This window comes from Natrix helvetica (assembly GCF_964273705.1).
Source record: "Natrix helvetica genome assembly, chromosome: 8".
In the NCBI taxonomy this organism is placed as follows: domain Eukaryota; kingdom Metazoa; phylum Chordata; class Lepidosauria; order Squamata; family Natricidae; genus Natrix; species Natrix helvetica.
In genome coordinates, this window is record NC_138559.1 from 2153310 (window position 1) to 2170003 (window position 16694).

At 48.7% G+C, this 16694-nt stretch overlaps 2 protein-coding genes across 2 annotated transcripts in view; one reads left to right on the forward strand and one right to left on the reverse strand.

The window, feature by feature from the left end:
- The window catches only part of LOC309396157 (surfactant protein C-like), a 353221-nt gene that overhangs the window by 295840 nt on the left and 40687 nt on the right, over positions 1–16694 (reverse strand). The gene's annotated exons all lie outside the window — the stretch shown is intronic.
- Positions 1–16694, forward strand: part of RASSF2 (Ras association domain family member 2) — a 41659-nt gene that overhangs the window by 9475 nt on the left and 15490 nt on the right. Inside the window, exons 2-7 of the mRNA XM_081961032.1 lie at positions 5755–5840; positions 6791–6866; positions 6955–7106; positions 9645–9733; positions 14999–15156; positions 16073–16174. Coding sequence (XP_081817158.1) covers positions 5782–5840; positions 6791–6866; positions 6955–7106; positions 9645–9733; positions 14999–15156; positions 16073–16174 — 636 coding nt within the window. The 5' untranslated portion in view covers positions 5755–5781. The remainder of the gene's footprint in view (positions 1–5754; positions 5841–6790; positions 6867–6954; positions 7107–9644; positions 9734–14998; positions 15157–16072; positions 16175–16694) is intronic.

Below are 16694 nucleotides of genomic sequence, written 5' to 3' on the forward strand. Positions count from 1 at the left end.
TTTATCTAGCAAAGCATATCTTACTGATGTGTGAACTGTCCTTGTGTTCTGTAATGGTGGTGTATCAATTGAGCTTTCTGTTTTTTTCTTTTGAAGGCATTTTACTTCTTATCCAGGAAGCTTCTTCAGATCATGAAGAAGCTCCTTGGATCAGAAGCTCCGCATCTTCAAAGAAAAACCAGGAGGTCCATTTGAAAAAAGCACCTTTGGGGTTTCCCTCCATTGCTTCTTCTCCTGCCTTCTGGTGCTTTAAGTTGACCCCCTCCTTCCTCTTTTTGCAGCCCCTCAAATACCGGAATCTTGCTATCACGTCGCCCCTGGCCCTTCTTTTCTCCACACAAGCCAAACCCAATTTCTGTGGCCATTCTTCACATTTGAGCCTTCCCACAACCATCTTTTGCTTTCCTGGCGCTTTGGGAACCTTTCCCTGCAGCATCTCGGGGCGTTTGGTGCGGGGAGAATCCCCGGCGGATGCGGAGTTGTCTGCTGGTGAAGGGCAAAGGCTGCTTCGCTCGGAGGCTGAGCAGCTGCCACTCTCGCATGTGACATGCCGGCCTTTCTCACAGGGGTTTTGTGTGTGTTTTGGCATGAGTCGCTGTGCAACTTGGCATTCTCTTGGCAAGCTGGCCGGCCCCTGGGTCTTAACTCCTGCGACAACGACGATGACACCGAAGGAGGATTTCACGCTCGCATGCAAAAGGTTTCCCAGGGATTTGGTGGCCACCAGGGTTGGTGTTTCCCTGGGCGAAAAGGAAGATGCATTTTGGAATGGCTGCTGCCGGATTTCTCTGCCGGTCCCCACTAGTGAGCCTGTTGTTAGTTCCTCTAACCCCCCCCCCCCCAATACCTTTGACCTTAAGCTGTCCGCCGTGAACCGTATGTATTTCCTGAGAGGTCCCTAAAGGGAGCGTGCCTAAGCCAACCAGCCTGCCTGCCGTCCCTGTCCTACTGTCCCCCTTTATGTGTACTCTTTTTCCGTGCTCGTGGCTTTGCTTTGCTTATTTATATCCATTTATTTGTGCCACTTGTTTCCTTGCACTTGTTGACAATTATAATCAAATAAAATAAATAGATAAATAAATAAAATAAGTGTAGAGAGCAGGAAGAAGAGTCTTTGCCAAGTTTAGAGGAGGCCAGATTGGAAGCTGCCCCTTAACTCAAATCTTTCCCTGAAAATCAGGGGAAATCTCCCCATTGTACTCAGGGGTCAGCTCAGGCTGCTCTAAGGGGAAGAGGTCCCTGATGGGGAGGGAGCTGCAGGGGGCTTGTGACATCTTCTCTCGAATGACAAATGGCATCCTTTGCATCCTTTTCTCTAAGATGCTCCCAAGCAGGGGGGGTGTCCCTTGTCCCTCTGAAGATGCCAGGCGGGGGAGCCCAGGGTGGCCCACGGGGCCCTTCCCCATAGAGACATCATTACTCATTCCCCCCACCCCACTCCTCTATTTACTCTGGCATCATGTTATCACTTTCCTTTGATTTGAGTTCAGCCCATCCAGAATCGGAATTTCGGAAAAAGCTTTGCTGCTTTTCCAAACCTTTATAGTGCTCCCTGCAGAAGCAAACTCTGGAAGGAAGGTTGGATTCTCCCTAAAACATCCAGAAAGAGGCAGGTGTTTCTGGGAACTGTGTCTTCTTTCACAGTCTATTGGGAGTGAGGAGTTGTTGTCTTAAAGGAGGTCAGAGAAAGCAGAATGCTCTCCATGCTCTCTTCCCCCATTGATTGCAAAGGACAGGTTTCAGTGGGTCCAGGATTGGGCATTATGGAGTTGAAGGACAACCCACGGTGTGTGTGGGGGGGGGAGGGGGGGGAGGTACCAGACTGGAGAAGGAAAGCTGGCTTATTGTAATCCAAGAACAAATATCTGGATCAACCAAGATTCTTTGCTTGGGAAAGCACATTCCCCTCGGCAGATGTCCTATGCATCTGCTAGCTGTTTATTATTATTATTGTTCATGGCAAAATCAGCCAGATGGTTAGACCTGATTTGGCATTCTTGTCCATCCGTTGACTCCATGACCAACCCAATTTGCTTCCGTACGTGGAATTTGGACTGGAGAGACCCTGTTTTTTGTGGGTGTCTGAGCTCCCTTTCATCAGTCTCGGATCCCCCCAGGGGCACCACCTGGGATCATTTATTTTATTTCTTTAGTTTGTCAAACATCTGCGAGATAACAGGTATAAGTATAAACATGGACATGAACACAGGAAATGGGTCTGAATAAATGGGGACCGTAGGACAGGGACGGTAGGCAAGCTGGTGTGCTTATGCACGCTCCCTTTACAGACCTCTTAGGAATGGGGTGAGGTCCACGGTAGGCAGTTTGAGGTTGAAGTTTTGGGGGTTTGAGGATGTAGCAACGGAGTCAGGTAGAGCATTCCAGGCGTTGACTACTCTGTGGCTGAAGTCGTATTTTCTGCAATCGAGTTTGGAGTAGTTTACCATGAGTTTCCATCGATTGTTTGCCCGTATATTATTGCGGTTGAAGCTGAGGTAGTCGTTGATAGGTAGGATGTTGTAGCAGATAATTTTGTGTACTACGCTTAGGTCAGAGCATAGGCGGTGCAGTTCCAGTTGTCCAAGCCCAAAATTTCAGGCCTGGTGGCAGAAGGGATTCTGTTGTGAGTAGAGGAGTGGAGGACTCTCCTCGTGAAATACCTCTGGACCTGCTCAGTCGTGTTAATGTCCGATATACAGTGTGGATTCCAGGCAGACGAGCTGTATTCGAGGATTGGTCTGGCAAAGGTTTTGTTAGCAATACAATGTTACCGGAGAAGAAGCTTCGCAAAATTAGGTTTACAACTCTTAATGTCTTTTTGGCAATGCTGTTACAGTGAACTCTGGGGCTCAGATCGTTTGAGATGAGTACTCCAAGGTCCTTGACAGAGTGAGGGTTAGTCTAGCCAGGCTCCCAAAAGTCCGGTGGAGCCTCCTGACCATGACATGGGCTTTGTTGTGCTAATGATGAGACCTGGCAGGAAATGCAGAGTGGAGACAGCTGCTTTGCTGGGGCATTGTGATATTATTAGTGCTTCTGCTCCCTTTTTCTCCTCCTTCGGAAAAAACAATGTCTTTGCGGATGCAGTGCCTGCCTTACGCGGCTGGGCTTCCTGCCTTAGGGGTTTTGCAAATAATGAGAATGAATGAATAATAATCTCTGTCTTGCGGACACCTGTGAATAATAGAGGCCAGACAGAAGAGCTCCAAAGAATTGCACCAAGAATGTTTTGTCTGCTGCAGAGGAGACACGTAGCAAAGCAATTCTTCATTTTATTTATTTATTTATTTATTATAGAAAATTATTTTTTTAAACACAAATAATACAAGCAGTACATATGCAACTGAAATAAAAAGAAAGACAAAAGAAAAAGAAAAAAAAACCCACATATTGTAGTGCAGACCCCCTCTGGAGACCTCCCCCCTTATATTTCTTAGATATACAATATCTTCCAATTGTGCCCTGATCCCCTCCAAAACAACCTTATCTCCTTGAGTAGCTTTATTCCCTTGGCCTTCCACCAACACTGACTTTATAAAATCCTCCCGTATTTCACTATGATTGTTTGCTTTGATCATCCCCTCTTTAAAGTTTAATTTCCACTGTTTATTTATCATTTGTTGCCATCCTCCAAATTTTATTATATCAGTCATTTCTTTGAATATCCCAATTTAGTCCCCAATATTTAGCCGTCACTGATCTAGCTGCTATTATCAAATGTACAACCAATTCCTTTTTTTGTTTCATTTATATGCCGTTTTTCCACCAGCAACAATAATACAATCCTTGGTGACATCTCTAGATTTACATTCAAAAGTGCTCTAATTTCTCTAAACACCATGTCCCATATTTTTTGTGCACTATCACAGTCCCACCACATATGTTTATATGTTCCAACCTCTTTCTTGCACCCCCAACAAATATTTGTACGTATATTTATCATCAATTTGATTTAATTTACGTGGTGTTAGGTACCTCCTCCATATCACTTTATATCCATTTTCCTTAACTCTGACATATTCTTATATACTCTTCTATTCCTAAAATGAAGAGCAATTCTACGTTTTAGAACTTTGCTTTTTTAATCTTAAAAATTAGGTTTCGGGCCCTTAAAGCTAGCAAAGGGGTGCTTGAATTTTTAGAAGGCAGATAGAAAAGTCCGAATAAGCCCTCCAATGTTTTTGGACTAAGGATTCAGTCATCAATGAGCTCCTAAATCTGATGCATTCGCTAGGTAAGTCTTCCCAGGTATCGTTTTTGGTCCACCTGTCCTGAACATAGTGATGGATGGCTGCATTACTTGGTTATCACCTGCATGTTTTCCTTGGCAGGGAATTCCTCTGCATTTCATGCTTAACATTTCACCCCTGGACACCTGCCAGATCAGAGGGTATTTACCAAAAGGAGCAAAACAGTATTGCAGCATCACAGTGCAAACTCCCTCCCTTGTGTGATATCATGATGCCTGCTCAGAAAGGACTGGAGATGGCATCACACCAGTGTGGTAGTAGGGGTTTGTTTCCTCCACCCCCACCCGCCCGAACTGCCTCTGGGGATCTCCCTACAATCGAGAATCTGGGTCAAGGAGCAGGTGCAAATTCCCCACCTTCACAATTTCCTTTGCAGCTTTACTTTCATTCTGGATCTGGCTATTTTGCAAATTCTGGATTTGCCTATTCTGGATTTGGATCTATTTACAGTGCCTGGAAGCTTGCAGACTGCCCTGCTTTCTTTTCTTTTCATTTCTTTTTTTTTTCTGGAGAAGAGATGAGGTTGCCAGGCAGAAGTACCCTGGACCAGTCTTAGTCCCGGCCTATGAATTTCCTGTAGAATTCTGGCTTGCTGACTGGGGAATTCTGGGATTAACAGATTAATAGAGTTGGAATGGAACTTGTAGGTCATCTAGTCCAACCCTCAGCCCAAGCAGGAGACCCTACACCATTTCTGACAGATGGCAGTCCAGTCTCCCCTTCAAATCCTCCAGTGATGAAACTCCCACAACTTCTGAAGGCAACATCTGTTTCATGGGTTGATTGTTCTCACTGTCAGAAAATTCCTCCTTATTTCCAGGTTGAATCTCTCCTTGATCACTTTCCATCCATTATTCTTTGTTTGGTCTTCAGGTACTTTGGAAAATAGCTTGACCCCCTCCTCTCTGTAGCAGCCCCTCAAATATTGAAAGGCTGCTCTCCTGTCTCCCCTGGTCCTTCTCTTCACTAGACTAGCCATGCCCAGTTCCTGCAACCGTTCTTTATATGTTTAGCCTCCAGTCCCCTCATCATCCTGGTTGCTCTTCTCTGCACTCTTTCTAGAGTCTCAACATCTTTTTTATAGTCTAGTGACCAAAAATGGATGCAGTACTCTAGGTGTGACCTTACTAAGGCTTTATAGAGTGGTATTAGTACCTCCCTTGATCTTGATTGAATCCCTCTGTTAATGCAATTTAGGATTGGAGCTAGCAAGGCTGAGAAACTCTGGTCTGTAGAGCAAAAGCAGATTTTGAGAGTTCACATCTGGCCACTGGCCATTTTAGGAATAAAAAGCTACTGCTGACACACACACACACACCTCACTCCTCCCTTGGTTCTTAAACATCCCTCTCTTCTTCTGCACTTTTGGAGAAGTGCAGGAGAAGAAACTTTGCTGATTGATCAACACATACAAACCATGATTTGGGGTTTGTCACTGCATTAAGTCACTTCTGCATGCTGAGATTCTTTGCAAACTGGATCTTTTTTTTGTCTTCACACCCAGGCCTGTATTCCTGATGCTATTCCCAGGATGGAGTTTGACAGCGAGACCACCCTGGTCCCTTGTGGGCAAGACAAATTCATCTCAAAGTAAGTCATCCCCTCTGTTGTCTCTCTGGGCTGTGGTAGGCTCTTTGAGAGAAGAGCACTAGGAGGGCAGCGGGCGAGGGTCAAAGCAGGCAAGATGGCAAGCTCAAGAGGGTGAGCAAAGCCCCGCCCCTTTTTGCTCGCCTGCCAATCTTCCAGGCGAGGTTGCAAATGGGCGGGGCTTTAACGGTGCTGCCATGTCCATCATCTCGCCATCTTTTCTGAGCCCTCCCCAGCCCCCTCCGTGCCATTCATTGGTGGGTGCATTTCCTGGGACAGAAAGGGAGGAGCAATCCATTCTAAGAACACGCTTGCTTCAGCTGTGTGTACAGGAGGGGTCAAAAAAGTCAACATGGCAGCCAGAACCGAACAGTTGAAGCCCGGCTCCATTTTTTTGCACCCCTTGTGGGTCTCAACCCATATAAAAGAGGTCTGGGGGATTCACTCACTCGGGTGTCTTTTTAGAATTCTTTTCTTTTTTAATTTTTAATCTATTTATTTTTATATATAAAGTTTTCTTATTTTTTCATTTTAATAACATATAACTACATGTATACTATTACATAACCAACATCGTATTGCATTATTAAATGTTTACATCAATTTGTCTTACCATCAACTCCCTAAAAACAATGATTGGCTCTTCTGCTCTCCATACACCATATTTGTACCTTATCCATCACTTCCTTCTCCCTCTCTCCTCCTCCCTCCCTCCCTCCTTCCCTCCCTCTGTCGTCCTTCTCTTCTCTACTTCCCCTCCCTCACTTAACGACTGCAGTGATTCACTTGAAAACGGTGGCAAGGAAGCTCTTAAAATGGGCCAAAACTCACTTAACAACCCTCAGGCAGGGAAATCTGGGGCTGAATTGCGAGTCGTGAGTGGAGGGTTCCTTGCATTTCCGTCTACCCCTCCCTCTTTTCTTCTGACCCTTCTTTCCTCTCCCTTCTTCCAGGAATGAACTCCTGTTGCACTTGAAGATGTACAACCTTTACTACGAAGGTCAAAACTTGCAGCTTCGGCATCGAGAGGTAGGGAAAGGGATCGGGGCCCCAAACGGGCGAGCGATTAGGAGGCTCTGCTCCTCGCTGAGGGTCTCTTGTGCTTCCCTCCCCGCAGGAAGAAGGCGAGTTCATCGTGGAAGGGTCTCTGAACATCTCCTGGGGTCTCTGCCGGCCCATCCGCCTGCAGATGCAGGACGACAACCAGCGCCTGCGCCCGCCTCCTTCCTCCTCCTCCTGGCACTCTGGCTGCAACCTGGGCGCCCACGGGTCAGTACACCTGCATGCGTGTGTGCGTGTGTCTGCATGTGTGCACGCACCATCTGTCATATTAGTCGTGGCTTGTACCCCAAAACAAAGGCTGAGGAGGGGTTGCAGGCAAAGGTCTCCCCCCCCACTTCTGACGGCTCATTGTTCAGAGGGGAGAGGTGAAGGAGCAGCTGTTCTCCACCCCAGACTCCCCCCCCCTGCTCTGAATGGGCTTTTCTCAGGGGGTGAAGGGGCTCCTATAGCCTGCTGGGAGGTAGGAGGAGGGGATTCGGGACTTTGGGGAGGACAGGAAGCTCCTTTGGGACTCTGCGCCCCCCCCCCCACGCCTTTCTCACCTGATCAGATACTTTTTTCCTCAACATTTGTTTGTTTATATTTTCCAACATTTGTGTGTGGGGGGATAAAAGGTGGGATATCTATCTGCCTGCCTGCCTGCCTATCATCCATCCATCCATCCATCCATCCATCCATTTTTCTATCCTCCCTGTATTGTTTTTATAAATAACTCAAGGCAATGAACACATGCAACACTCCTTCCTCCTCCCATTTCCCTATTTCTCCCACTGTTTGGTGGGTTGGGCTGTGAGAGGGATCGGCCCAAAGTCACCCTGCCAGTTTTCTTGTCTAAGGCGGCATTCGAACTCACAGCCTCCTGCGTTGTCTCCTGATACCTGAACCCCTCACCCGAAGTGGCTCTTTCGATCTTTTTGATACAAGAATGACTGGATTGGATTAGATTTATTGGATTTATATGCCACCCTTCTCCCAAAGGACTCAGGGCGGCGTACAACATTAAAAAACACATATTACAAAAGTTAAAAGGAAATTAGAAACAATCCAAAAAAACAAACCCAATTAATATAACAATAACATTTAAAAAATGAGTTAAAATTAACAGGCCAGGCCGGCTTGCTGGAAAAGCCAACTTTTTAGGGCGCATCGGAAGGACCGGAGTTCGGGGATTATGGGAAGCTCCGGGGGCAGCTCATTCCAGAGGGAAGGCGCTCCCACAGAGAAGGGTCTCCCCCTGGGGGTCGAGGGATTCCTAGCCCAGTCTGGGGAAATTCATTGGGGGGCTGGGACTGAGACCCGCAGTGGGCCAGCCAAGCCTTTCTGGAAGAGTTTTACACGGAAAATTCCCCAAACCTGCAGTTACGACCCTTTGCGTGATAACATATAATTCTTTCTTTCTTTCTTTTTGGCATGTTTTAATTTCCCTGTTTTGGTTTCAAGGTGACTCTCTGTAATCTTTGACTTAAATAAAGGTTTAGAGGAAGAGAGGGAAGGCTGAGTTAAATATCAAAATACTATCGGATGAGAATCTCCATGCCGGTTCCTGGGATCTTTATTTTATTTTTTATTTTATCCCTGCCTTTTTTATTTTTATAAATAACTCAAGGGGGACAACGATACAGAATGCTCCTTCCTCTCCCTCTTTTCCCCTAAACAAGACCCCTGTGAGGTGGGCTGGACTGAGAGGGGGGGGGGCAGCCCTTGAGATATCAGAGCACGGCTATCATTTCCTTTTATTTTTTGGATGCTGGTGATTTCGCCAGCTAACTCTTCTCCTGATGGCCTTCTGAAAGAAATACGTTGAATGTTGGGTGGCTGTGGGAGGCTTGGGGCCCACAGTGAATGGCACCCCATGGCAATCCAGAATTGTTTGAAGGAGCTCTCGGCCCCGGCCACCAACAGTAGAGGACTAGTGGTCAAACCTGAAGGACTTTCGGCATCTTCTCAGATGTACTGAAACCAGGCCTGGTGGGCACTAATAAAAAGTTGGTATGATACTTTAGACTCCCTCTTCTTTGTGGCAATCCCTGAGATATTGGAAGACGGCTATCCTGTCTCCCCTAGTCCTTCTTTTCATTAAACTAGACATCCCCAGTTCCTGCAACCGTTCTTCCTATGTTTTAGCCTCCAGTCCCCTAATCCTCTTTGTTGCTCTTCTCTGCACTCTTTCTAGAGTCTCCACATCTTTTTTACATCATGGCGACCAAAAGGCAGGATTCCAAGTGTGGCCTCACCAAGGCCTTATAAAGTGGTATTAACCCTTCACGGGATCTTGATTCTCTCCCTCTGTTGATGCAGCCTAGAACTGTGTTGGCTTTTTTGGCAGCTGCTGCACACGGCTGGCTCCTATTTAAATGGTTGTCCATTAGGACTCCAAGAGCCCATTCAAAGTTACTACTGTTGAGCAAGGTATCATCTATACTGTATCTCATCCATCATGTCCCCTTCGGATGATGGGGACCATTGGTGTAAAACAGCAGGCCAGAAGGTTCCATCCTGCCTTCCTTTCTGCTGCCCTTCCCCCTTGGAGGACTGCAGGTCGCCCTCCTGGTAGACCTGTGGCCAACTCTGCAGGGCTTCCATAACGCAGCTTCCTTGGGCCAACCTTCCCACCTTCAACCCCCAACCAGGGACTAAACGTGTTTGGCTGGTTGGCGTCTGGATTGAGAAGGACTTGCTTCCTAAACTTGACCAAGTCTTCCTTCCCCCTTTGGCTCTTGACTTCCTTCTCTCGTTCCTCCCTAGGTCTGTCCTTAAGCCCACCACGTTGCCTGATATTCAGGTCACGGAGGCCGAGCCCACATCCGAAGGGGACGCCACGGAGGAGAAAGCAGGTAGGATCGGAACAGAGGTGGCCACTACCCAGACCAAGGGACGGGGGGAGGGAAGAAGCTCCTTCTTCATGGATTTCCACCGGTGGGGCCTCCTTGGACTGTTTCAGAAAGGAGGAAAACGAATATGTATACATGGATTTGTTGGATCTACATCCTGCCTTTCCTTTAGTTTTAAGGCATGTTTTGCATAGACCCTCCTCCTCCTCCTTTTCCCCCCAAATTGATTGATTATGTGCCATCCAAGTCATTTTAAAGTCCTAGTAACCACTTAGAGAAACCTTTTCCATCTGTCTCTCACTTGGTCCTTCAGGTTTACTATGGCACCCCAGTTGCTACTGAATCTGAGTCCAGCTCCCTCCCTTCCTCCTTCCCTCCTTCCCTTCCTTCTTTCTCTTTCTTTCCTTCCTTCTTTCTTTCCTTCCTTTCTTTTTCTTCCTTCCTCCCTCCCTCCTCCCACCCTCCCTCCTTCCTTTCTTCCTTTCTTTCTCTCTTTCCTTCCTTCTTTCTCTCTCTTTCCTCCCTTTCTTTTTCTTCCTTCCACCCTCCTTCCTCCCTCCCTCCCCCTTCCGTTCTTCCTTCCTCTCGCTCTCCTTCCCACCCACTCACCCTCCTTCCTTCCTTCCTTTCTTTTTCTTCCTTCCCTCCCTCCCTTCCTTTCCTCCCTCCCTCCTTTTTTCTTCCCTCCCTCCTTCCTTCTTCCTTCTTCCTTCCTTCCTTTTTCTTTCTTTCTTTCTCTCTGTCTCCTTCCTTCCTCCCTTTTTCTTCCTTCCTTCTTTTCCTCTTCTCTCCCTTTTTCCCTCCCTCCCCCTTTTTTCTTCCTTCCTTCCTTTCCTCTCTCCCTCCCTCCCTCCCTCCCTTTGCTCTTGTGTGAGACGGTTGCAATGCATGTTTTCATTTCAGGATTAGAACTGCTCAATTCTGGGGATTAACTGCTATAAGAGAGTTTCCAGCTTGGGTGTTTTTAAAAACAGAGCGCTGCGTGGCAGACAGAGCCAGGATTGCTTAGCTCTGAATTCTGTGCCAGAATCTGTGATGAGTTGAGAAATAACAGGAGGGGGGGGGAGGGCTTTGTCAGTATGCACACATACGTACACAATGACACAGGCACACATGGGCAGACTCCTGCCTGTGGGGTTGTGGCAACTGTGGAGAATGAAAGACCTTTGATGTGATCCAGCTCTGTGGCTTAGGAATTTGCAAGTACAAGTACGTACACACACACACACACACAGACACACACACACAGGGGCATCTGGCACCCGAGGATGTGAAGGAATCAGCCTGGCTTCTCCTCCCCCCCCCCCCCCGACAACGGGAGTCCTCCTTCCTTGCGACACAAAGCCTTGTTGCTGTGAGTTGCCATGGCTCTCCTTCCTGTTTGAGAAAACAGGGGAGCTGCTGATGGGCAGCTGAGGCGGAGGAAGGCCGGGGCCTCTTGGCCATCAGAATGACAGCCTTCCCTTAGAAATGACAGGCCAACGGCTTATTGCAGCTCCTAGAACAGAGGTGTCAAACTCGATTTCATTGAGGGCCACATCAGGGTTGTGTAGGACCTTGGGTGGGCGCGACGTCACTCCGGTCGGGGGCGCCTGTGGTGGTGCCAGTGAAAACGGGTTCCCGAGCTCTATTTTCGGCTGCGACAGCCTCCTGCAACCCTCTGCCAGTGAAAATGAAGCTCGGGAGGGCCACACGTGCGAATGGAGATTCAGGTTAATATCAGGGTTCCAAATAGCATCCAAAATTAAATCGGAGTCTGAGGCAAAGCATTGCTCAAAATTCCAATTTATTAAGGGAGCCACGTCTGGGGAAACCCGAATCTGAAAGCTTCCCGGTTTTCCCCACCCAGTTGAAAGTTCAAGATCTTGCCCCCCACATCCACAAGCCCATCCCATGGCCCAATCTCCCACTGCCACACTGGCAGCTTCCACCCATCCAGTTCCGGTCAGGTGCAGAGGTACAGAGACAAAGGATGATGACCTTGGCTTTCTAGGAAGAATTTTGTTACAGCTACATCGCATCTAACTCCTTACAATTCCCCTTCCCATTTTCCCACGATAGAAAATGCATCGTAGAATAATAGAAAGTGTGGCAGGCCAAAGGTCCAAAAGAAAAGATGGCTGCAGGCCTGACACCATGTTTATACTTATACCTCATGCATGTTTGACAAATGAAATAAATAAAATAAAAAATAAAATTTTGCCCCTGTGCTTCTCTTCCCCCCACCCCCAACCAACCCCCCCACCAGGCAAATTTTTGGCCCCAACCACTTTGCAGTCCTAGAATGAATAATGCTGCGCTGTGCATGATTTGGAAATTGCACATTTGCAGGCTGACTTCCGCAGTGCTGGGCTGGCCCCACACGAATAGGGAGGAAGCTGAGGTCGGTCCTGCTGTCGTGCGGACTCTGCTTATCTTACCATCGGCTGAACGTGGCCGACAACTTCCGCTTCTTGCTTCCTCCTTAACGGCAGGAGTCCTGCAGTTGGAAGAGCTGTTGCTAAAACTTCAACTGCAGGAAGGGGCGTGTTGCAGAGGGCAGCTTAAGTTGCAACGGCTTTTAAAATCAGTAGTAGAGTGTGGCAATCCAGTCTAAGGTTTTTTTTTTTCAGGAGGCCACTGGACTTTCTTGTTGATTTTTTTTCTTTTGAAGACGTTTCACTTCTCATCCAAGAAGCTTCTTCGACTCTGACTGGGTGGGGAATGGAAGGATTGCTATTCCTTGCAGACAACTGGTCATTTGCATCCTTTGAGAGGGTCATTGTAGCACTTGGAGGTTTATCTGGGTCCTGTTAACTGTTGCATTTTTTGCCAGTGGCAAAAAAAATATATTAATGAAACCCCCCCTGGCTGTAAAATTGACTTGAAAAGCAGGAGAGACAGTGAAGCCCAAGGCATTTTTCGGGTTCCTACAGAAATCGGACAATGGCCGGACTTTGCCGTCTGGTGGACGCCAGAACGGTGTCTGTGAATTTCATCTCACAATAGTGGCGACCCTCCAGGCCACCAGAGGAGGAAAGGGAGACCGATTGGCTGCCGATCCTCTTGGGGACGGCCTGAGGGTCACGAGGAGGAGGTGGATTTTGTGGGCTAGATGAATCCCAGCATAATTTAATTGCATTTCCACAGAAGAGTTACTTCCAATTAATTTGGACGGCTTCCTCCCTGCCTCCCCTCCGAACGGTGACATTAAGATTCAAGAGAGGCCTGGGTAGCAAATCTCCCTTTGCAGATTGTACGCCTGATTCTCCGCGCACATAACGTGGCCTTTGTTGATGTGGGAAGGGTCTCAACAACGGAGAGCTGGCTCCCCGCTCTAAAAGGCGTCCCTTCATCAGACGGATGAATGCGCAAGACGGATCTTGAAATGTTTCTCTTGCTAGAGAAGGGAAAACAGAGGCAACATTGTCTCTCTTCAGGCCTCTACATTGTGTGTTATGTTCCACAAATTAACGTCTACATTTGGCGGGGGTTGGGGGGGTTGGAGGAGTTTGGTCTATAGTGGTGGGTTGCTCTGACTGTCACGACCAGTACGTTGATCACGCGCTCAGGTGTTCTGTTTGTGCACGCGCCTGACTTGCGCTGTGCATGCGTGCGCAATCGACTGCCCCTGCGACAACCAGCTGATTGTTGGGGCTCGCGCAGGCACCGCACGCTGTTCGCACTTTGCTGTTTACCATAAAACCAGCTAGAGAGGGCAGGCAGGTGGGTGGGTGGACCAAACGAGCCACCGTACCAGTACGGCCGTAACCGCAGCAACCCACCTCTGGTTGTCTGAGGAAGTCGATAATCCTAATTTATTAAGTTATACAGGTAGTCCCGAATTGAGTCCAAATTCCCATCACTTAAGCAGACATAGTTGTTAAGTGAGTTTCGCCCCATTTTACAACCTTGCATGCCGCGGTTGTTAAGTGAACCACTGCAGTTGTGAAGTGAGTAAAATGGGGGTTAAGTGAATCCGGCTGTGGCCCTGACTTCACTTGTCGGAAGGTCCCGAAAGAGGATCATGTAAGTGCGACATGCGGTCGTTAAGCAAGCCCACCTTCCCCCGTTGCCTTTGCCTGTCCGAAGCCAGCTGGGAAGGTCACAACAGACCCTGTGAGGCCACATCCGTCATAAGTACATGTCAGTTGCCAAGCCTCTGAATTGTGATCACATGACCACAGGGAGAGGCCACAAGGATCGTTCTGTGAAAAACCACTTTTTCAGTGCTGTGTCACTTTTGAACGGTCACTAAATCAGAGGTGGGTTCTCCCAGTTCGGTCCGGTTCAGCCAAACCATTAGTGGAATTCAGGCCTGCGTCACAGAACCGGCAGTGACCCAGACCTGCCCTGCCCCCGAACCAGTTCCCTCGCCACCATTTTGGATTTCAGTGACTGCACAGGCCCAGTCGCTGTAAGTTGTTCTGCGCATGCACGAAGAACAATTTACATTGAGTAGCATGCACGGGTTGCGAGCCAGTAGTAAAACCAGCAGCAAACCCCCTCCCCCCCTGCCCTAAATGAATGGTTGAAAGTCAAGCCCTACCTGTTCTGACCCAGCTCCCCAAACACAACAAATCCTCTGTAGTTAAATCAATGATTCCGTTATTAGGAGCGCCAGCAACCCCGGCAAAAAGTTTCTCTCTCACCACAGGCTAAGAAGTCCATCCGGCAGGGAGGTGAAAGGTTGTCTGCCACATCCATTCATCTCTGCCACTTGCCCTTGATCTGCAGAGCTAGGGAGGGCTTTGCAGTGGCTCTTCTGTCCTGAGGGCCGGCCCACGGATTTCCACTGTTCTCCTCTCCTCTGCCTTCTGTGCATCTGTGCCTCAGGCACTGGACTCAGCTGTTCCTCTTCTTCCTCCTCAGCCACCTCCAGACCTGGGGGCTGTTGACTCTCCATCTGAGGGCTGACAGGTGGCCCGGGCTCCACCTCTGTCTCTCTGACGGCTCCATTTCCTCTTCAGCTCGGAGCTCTCAGGTTGTCTTGATTCTGACTCAGACTCTCATGCCGCCTCCTCCTCTGATTTGGTTGCTGGAGGGGCCGGTGGCCGACAGGCCCCAACACTACCTGCATGCGTCTGATTTGCAGCAACTGGGAGTGTTGTAGAGTGCCCCCTCCCCATTTTACAGGCATTGCTCACACCTAGGAAAGGGGTGGGACCTGTGTCCCAAGGGGGGGTGGGAAGCCAACATGGTTTTGTCACTTTGTGGAACGCCTCCAGTCCTTTGGATGCCTCTGATGTTTGCATGCTTTTAAGGGGTCTTTGCAACTCTGCGTTTCAGATGACGAGTTCAAAGCTCAACTAGAAGAGACGCCGCAACTCATGCGGACACGGAGCGATGTGGGTGTGCGCCGCAGAGGGAACCTTCGCACCCCCAGTGAACAACGGCGGATCAAGCGCCACCGCTTCTCCATCAACGGGCATTTCTACAATCACAAAGTGAGCCTCCGGGGGGGCTGGCAGGGAGGTGGATGGGGTGGATGGGAGTCTCTTTGGCAAACCAAGGAAGAAGATCTGTAAAAAAAGACGTGGAGACTCTGGAAAGAGTGCAGAGAAGAGCAACAAAGAGGATTAGGGGGCTGGAGGCTAAAATATATGATGAACTGTTGCTGAAATTGGGTAAGTCCAGTTTGATGAAAAGAAGGGCCAGAGGTGACATGATAGCAGTGTCCCAATATCTAAAGGGCTGCCCCAAAGAAGAGGGAGTCAGACTATTCTCCAAAACACTTCAGGGCAGGACAAGAATCAATGGGTGGAAACTAATCAAGGAGAGAAGCAACCTAGTTGATCCTATTGTGGGAACTCCATCTTTTAATCTAACTGTCAGGATTCCAAATAGCATCCAAAAGTAAATCAGAGTCGGAGGCAAAGTATTGCTCAAAGTTCCCATTTATTAAGAGAGACATGTTGGCATATCTGGGAAAACCCAAATCTGAAAGCTTCCCAGTTTCCCCCTCCCAGTTGAAAGTTCAAGGTCTTGCCCCCACACCCACCAGTCCATCCCATGGTCCAAATCTTCTTCTGCCATGTGGGCAGCTTCCACCCATCCAGTTCCGGTCAGGTGCAGAGGTGCAGAGACAAAGGATGACCTTGGCTTTCTAGAAAGAATGTTGTTATGGCTACATATCATCTAACTCCGTACAATCCCCCCTCCCATTTTCCCACCATAGAAAATGCATAGTAGAATAATAGAAAGTGTGGCAGGCCAAAGATCCACAAGAAAAGATAGCTGCAGCCTGACACTAACCTGGTCCTCACTCCCATCCTGCATGGCCTGTAACAGCTTCCTTCTGACAAAAGTCTCAGCCTGGTTCTTCCTGTGATCCTTGCTCTCTCCTTCTGCTTCCTCCCTCAGACGTCTGTGTTCACCCCAGCCTATGGCTCCGTCACCAATGTTCGGATCAACAGCACCATGACTACACCACAAGTGCTGAAGCTGCTACTCAACAAGTTTAAGGCATGTTTTGTTCTGATTCTAGGCTGCAGCTGAGCCCGCTGCCCTGCCAACGCCCTCTCCTCCCGCTGCCACCCTCTCCAGAATGCGAAGCTTGCCGGGCTGCAACGGCGGTGGCTTCAGGAGACGCTGGCTGGTGGGGGGGGGGGCGAGACTAGCATGAATGCTGCTTACCTGTGGGTAGGAAGGAGGAGGCCGTTGTGTGGATGCCTGTGCTGAAGGCGAGGCAGGGTGAGCATCAGAGCGAGCCGGTTCAGGGGCATGGCCAGCCAGCCATCACTACCAGTTCGGCAACCCACACTCAATTACCACTACCGGTTCTCCTGAACTGGTATGAACCAGGAGCAACCCACCTCTGGGCAGATTTCATGCTTCCGATATCAACACCGACTCTTCTCTTCTTCTTAATGATTCCCTCCCTTACTCTACACACCAAGCAAATACCGTTTCCAGGGGCATTTGAAGGGCTATACCCCCTGCTTGATCACGGGGGCAGGGGTCTCTTCGCCTCCTCTGATACCCA